This window comes from Pollachius pollachius (assembly GCF_949987615.1).
Source record: "Pollachius pollachius genome assembly, chromosome: 2".
Classification (NCBI taxonomy): Eukaryota; Metazoa; Chordata; class Actinopteri; order Gadiformes; family Gadidae; genus Pollachius; species Pollachius pollachius.
This window is the reverse complement of record NC_136935.1, coordinates 4,700,684-4,706,683: the sequence shown is the minus strand read 5'-3', so window position 1 is coordinate 4,706,683 and position 6,000 is coordinate 4,700,684. Positions and strand designations below refer to the sequence as shown.

The 6,000-nt window shown below is 44.8% G+C and overlaps 1 protein-coding gene across 1 annotated transcript in view; it reads left to right on the top strand.

Annotated features, from left to right (window-relative positions):
* Positions 1-845: 845 nt before the first annotated feature.
* Positions 846-6,000, top strand: part of micu1 (mitochondrial calcium uptake 1) — a 32,430-nt gene continuing 27,275 nt past the window's right edge. The window contains exons 1-3 of the mRNA XM_079730637.1: positions 846-959; positions 3,160-3,324; positions 4,181-4,415. Of these exons, the coding sequence (XP_079586763.1) occupies positions 3,161-3,324; positions 4,181-4,415 (399 nt within the window). The 5' untranslated portion in view covers positions 846-959; position 3,160. The remainder of the gene's footprint in view (positions 960-3,159; positions 3,325-4,180; positions 4,416-6,000) is intronic.

The following is a 6,000-nucleotide window of genomic DNA, read 5'->3' as shown; positions in this document are numbered from 1 at the left end:
CAGCCGATAACCAGTTTCTCTGTTTTAATACACTTCCATCCAAAAATCAATATTCATCTTTGCATTTATCCACTAACAAGCTGACACAAGTATTCCACCAACGAGTACTGAAGTTAAAAAGTCATTCTTGTCATTACATTTTAAGAAGCAAATGCCAATCTATATGCTGTAAGAAATACTGTCATTTCAAGAGATGCTGCAGGAAACAAATACGGATGGTTATTCGTAACATCATTTTACTCACTGGCATTCCCTGTTGACTAATTACACACCACATAATTCACTGTCCATAACTGTCCACTGTTTTCATCATAGATTCATCACAGGGAGCGCACTACCGACAGATTAACAAGTCCGAGCAATAAAAATCGGTGCAATTTAAAATGAAATTCAATATTCTTACCAAACCAACACAGATATACCAAATCTTTGAAGACAATGCTAACACAAATACACACAATTGAATGATCTAAAGGCATGTTGGGAATGGGTGAGAGTATATTACTTATGGGCGTGGATGAAAAAAGACTAGAGATAAAGAATAGAGCCAAATAATGACGATAGGCCTAATGGTGAAATCAAAGTGAGGCCGCTGTTACTGTAAGAATCACCATCACTTGACTGTCCCTCATACTTATTGTAGCTCTGTTTGGGCTTTTATGATTGTGAGAACGCAAGCAATCTTGATCGCCGAACGTTTAACACATAATTAATAAAATACATTTAAATGTATCACTTGTTATAAATAATATGCATGTGCTTATAGTGTGCCAGTCCCACTGCCTTGGCCACACCCAACCCAGGCACGTTATACAGAAAGGGGCGTTTTCAGGGGGCGGGGCTTATTCTGGAACACGGAACTGTTGTTTTGGACTCATCGTTGAAGAGCGAAAAGAAGAAAACGCATCTTCTGACGCTTCGAAGAAACTCTATATTTGGTTTAACCCATTGTCATACACGTGAGTAACCCACGCCATGCGTATATACGACTGCTCATGCTATTTTATGATGTACGAAATTACCTCCTCTCTTCTCACAGTTATCACGGAGTGGTTGCTTCGCTTGCTAGCAGGCTAACATCTGCGATGGTCTTAAATATCTGTATGACATGTCCTGCATGTCCAGGCATGTAACGCTTTGTATTTATCTAAAGCGAGGCAGACACCCGAGTCAACCACATACAATATATGTGTTAGGATCCTGTGCATGTAGAGGTCCATCATACAGCAGCGTGTGCTGATGTGTTACCATGTCGGTCCTCAATCAATAGCACGATACACTTCTGCGTTTTGCCTGAGAGTGAGCCCTGGCTTTGGCATCGCTCACATTGTTAGTGTGAACACTTGGTAGAAGCATACGATATCCGGTGGGGACATACAAGGCGTATTTTGCATTGTAGTGTGTTGCAGGAGTGTGTGTCTCTATCTGTTGTCAGCCCAGCAGATGTTGGGGGGGTCACCTGGGAGCCTGCGGTTTGACTCCAAGGTGATGTCTTGTGGTTATTATTGGTGGCAGGATGATAGTGTTAGGCTGGGTGTCTGACTTTCAGCAGATGTTATGGCTTCAAACAAAATGGTTCCTGTCTATTTGTAGGCTGTTGGAAAAATGCCTAACCCCATACCCACTATACCATGTATCAGAGAATTCAAAGCCTTTGAATAAAACCATATAATAATTGACCAGATAAACAGTATTATAGTTGTTTTAAATGTACAGGATTTTTTGCACCAGCTTTGTGCAGACTTTAGGTTAAGCTTTCTGGTTAAGATGTCTGCAGTGGCTACCTGTCTTATGAATGAACTCTCCTAATTAAAAGCTAATAATGTGAAGTTGCTCTTGAGAACCGCTTGGGATTGTAGCCTGACCAATGACCATTATAGATAATGGTGTTGAACCTATAGGTTGATGTGGCTTTTCATTGTGGATATCCATTACATTCCCCAACTCTATGGACTCAGTGTTGAAACGTTTTGGTGGGCTGATGGGCAAAAATTAGTGCTTTCAGTTGAAAACAACACCAGAAATGATTTTCCCTGGAACAGACAGTTGAAATCCCCCATCAGCTGGGAATTAATGGGTTCAGTACAAAGCCTGCTAGAAGATAATGAATCCCACTCCCTAGACATGTTTCTAAACACCAGTTGTTATACTCCACGCAATAGAGCTGTCTCCACGCAATAGTGTAGGATGCATTGTGTTGTATCGATTGTACATATCCTAATAGTTTTGTTTAGGTTGTGCACATTGATTTTATGTTGCACAGAGCCAAGCCTTTCAAAATAATATCCCCTCTACTACCCTGACTGACACCTCCGTTAAACGAGAGAGATTTGATGGTTATGTTGCCAAACTTGCTCTTGAAACAACCCTTATCGTTAAATGTTGTAGACAGAAATGCAGACACTGTAAATGTCAGATGTAGAACTGTTTCGATTTCTAGCTTGAACGCCTAAAGAAAGTTCCTAGTGATTCCAGTCCATTCGGTTGATGTCAAGACTTCAGTAAGAGACTTCGGTCTGTGACTGTGAAAAGATTGAAAGAAGGGAGTGTGTATTCAAGCACGTTCAGTCCCATACTCAAGAGACCTCCTAAGTCCCTTTTGCCACGGAACACTGAATGTTCCCAATTAGCAATGTTGTTTTTGCATGTTTATCTTGCTGATTAAATTGGGGAAGAGTCTCCTAATAGCCACATGTAATATTGATGGGTAATACAAGGTTACTCCATCATTCTTTTTTTTGTGAGAATGATGGAGCTCCTCTTTCTCCAAGTCTGGAAATCAACAGACTATTAAGGCAGCAGCCCACTTATTTCCTAATCACTCGGTTGTGGCACTAATGAATTACATCACTGTCTTATAAGAATTCAAGTTTTGGTGGCAGGGCACACATTTGGTGAATTTAAGAGGTGTCTGCAGTGGGAAAGGCAGATCTCCAGAAAAATAAAAATAGTTTGGCTCCTTTACAGCAGAACCACCCCTGCTAGAGTTTAGTTATAACAGTCTAACAAAATGTTGAACATTAAGTGCATTGTGTTGCAAGAGCAGCATTTCTACGACCTCTCGCAAGCTCTATCATCTACAGCCTGAGGATGAATAGAAGTGCCTACCCCTTATCTTGACTGATGCTTGGTTTCCATGGGCTGTCACTCTACTCACAGGATGTTCCGCTTGCGGGCGCTTTCGGCGGCCTCTGTGGGCCTGGCCCTGATGTCTCGGCGCTACCACAGTGGGCCGGTGCGGACCCAGGGCCGACGAAGACTGATACTGGGAGCCCTGGCTGGGGTCACAGGGATATCGGCCAGCGCAGGACTGCTCTGGACAAGGTATGAAGGCACCCGCTTCGGCTCATTTCACTAGCAATGGGGGGAGACGGATGGTCGTTCACATTTTCTTCAAGTACGCACACACTTACACACTGATTCACTCTTTCACTCACACACAGACACACACATATCCATACACATACAGACTCACACACTGTCCTAGCACTGCTTTGAAATTCACAAACCTTTATTTGCAGTCCGCTGCATTAGTGTTGGTCATGAAATGCTGAGCCACTACCAATAGGCAGCATTGCTTTGTAATGATCCACACTCTCTATCATAGAGGAGTCGGGTGTTAATTTAACTTGCAGCCACTGCACAAATGGTGTCAGGATGAGGTGAGAGTTCTTCAAAGACACAGTGACGGTGTGTACAGGCCGCTGTGCGATGGATGGCACCTCCTGGACGTCTTGAGACCGCTGAGGAGAGAACGTTCCCGGCCTCGTTTTCCCTCAGTGTCTCGTAAAACTGAATCATACGCCCTCAAACCTGCAATCTCCGAGAAGCCATCTTAATTCTTATAACGGCAATTTTCAATCCGGACAGTTGGCCGAGGTAGATGCCCAAACGTACAACATGACACAGCAGAAAAGAAACACAGCTCTCCTTTACTGTCGTTCCATTTGCTCTTCTTCCCCTCCAACCTCATCATCGCTTTTTATCACTCTCTCTCTACTCACTCTTGTCAGCGAGGCGTCCAGGCTTTTACACACTTTTACTCCCCCCTTTCGGCTCTGGGGCCAAACAGAGAAATGTATGTCCCCATGTACTCATTAACCTCTTCGGCCCCTGGGGACACGGACACCCTGTTGTCTGCGTAAGTGACACCCAGCGTCTCTGTGGTCTGACACCCAAGGGCGTACGCGGACGCCGGGCCGTCGGTCCGTCACGCCGAGGGGGCGGAGCCTGAGGCCGAGGAGTTCCCCAAAGACGCCGAATCGGACGTGGAGTCGGACAAGTCCGTGGAGGCCACCAGTGGAGAGGAGGAGGAAGGAGGGATGGAGGAGGAGGGCGGCGGCGGCGGCGGCGGCGGTGGCGGCGGCGGCGAGGGGAAGAAAAAGAAGGTCCGATCTGGATTCCGCGACCGCAAGGTAATCAATAGACAATCAACATTCAAGGGTTCCGTCGCCTGCTGTTTAATTTATCTTTACAATGTATTTTATATATATTTTTCATAACTCGCCTTAACCTATGGCCAATAAACTTTCGTGGATTAAGCTGTATGTGACCACTAGCGGTTAGGTGGCAGATTGCAACCAACTGAATCCCCCCACCCTCCCTTTCCAATGCCTACCCGGCCTGTACTAGCCTGTACTGGCCTGTACTGGCCTATACTGGCCTGTACTGGCCTGTACTAGCCTGCACTGGCCTGTACTGGCCTGTACTAGCCTGCACTGGCCTATACTGGTCTGTACTGGCCTGTACTAGCCTGCAGTGGCCTGTCCTGGCCTGTAACGGCCTTTAATGGCCTGTACTGTACGGTTTTGGCGCTTCCCAGAGAGTGTTATGCTTCTCTGACACTTTTAGGCTAACAACACGGTGTGTGTTGATGTGTAGAGCTCCGTATTGCCAGTAGTTGTTGTTGATGCCGTGCCAAAGAGAGAGTTAAGCTTTTAGGAAGCCTATAGGTAACACCACGGTGTGTGTGGATGTGTGGAGGTCCGTACTGCCAGCGGAAGGTGTTAATGTCGCGTCAAAGAGAGGGTTAAGCTGCTAGGACACTTAGAGTAAAATGGCATGGTGTGTTCATGTACAGCATTGCTTATTATAACGCCCCGTCACAACAACCCCCTTCCTTCTTGGAATTCTTAGCCCAAAATACTTTTTTTATAAAAGCGTTCTCTCTAGAAACACGGCTTGTAAGTTCTTGGCTCCTATAGATACATGGCGGTGCATATATCTCCCTACGTAGATATAAAGGTGTCATTCTTAGGTAACGAAAATGCAACTTATTTTCTTTTATGGGATTTTAGATTAATTAAAATATACTTATGAATATAATATTCCCTTTCTGCCAAGTCCGTTCCGCTAGTTTCCACCCTTTTTTTATACACAGCGGCACCTTGAGTAAAGATTTGCAAACAATATACGCTGTGAAATTGCTCTCTAATCTACTTTCATGTGTGCCTCCTGCTAACATTTGTACCACAATTTTAATTAGCCTGTGACAATGGATTGGTTTGTGTCTCTGATGGCACGTTACTTTTAACAGCAACAGGGCTAGAGAAAGTCAAGAGATGTTACAGTAGGCCCCCATGTTTCAAACCAGACCTTAAATGCCATGCCAGCCTTATGCGCCTAGATTTACAAAAAGAACCGTTGGAGAATTGAGCAGATGAATAGAGCAATCACCTTGGCGGCTACAGCAGTCACCTGCCAGAAATTGTATTGATATTTGAAAGCATGTTTGCCCTTATGTGGCAAATCCCAGTCGAGGTAAAGTAGGTACTTGTCTCGGTGGATATAGGTCTGTGTCAGACAGAGTGCCTAGTTTTGATGGAATACTGTCCACTGAGTGTAAATTGCACGCATCTGTACGTGTGTGAGTGCGTTTTCTGTCTGTCAAGCACTATTGCAGGTGTCCCTGAGATGCTGCACTTTGATGAAGTTTTATCCTGTGTGTGTTTGTGTGTCTGTGTCTGTGTCTGTGTTGTGGGAAGATTGTCCTCTGCCCCA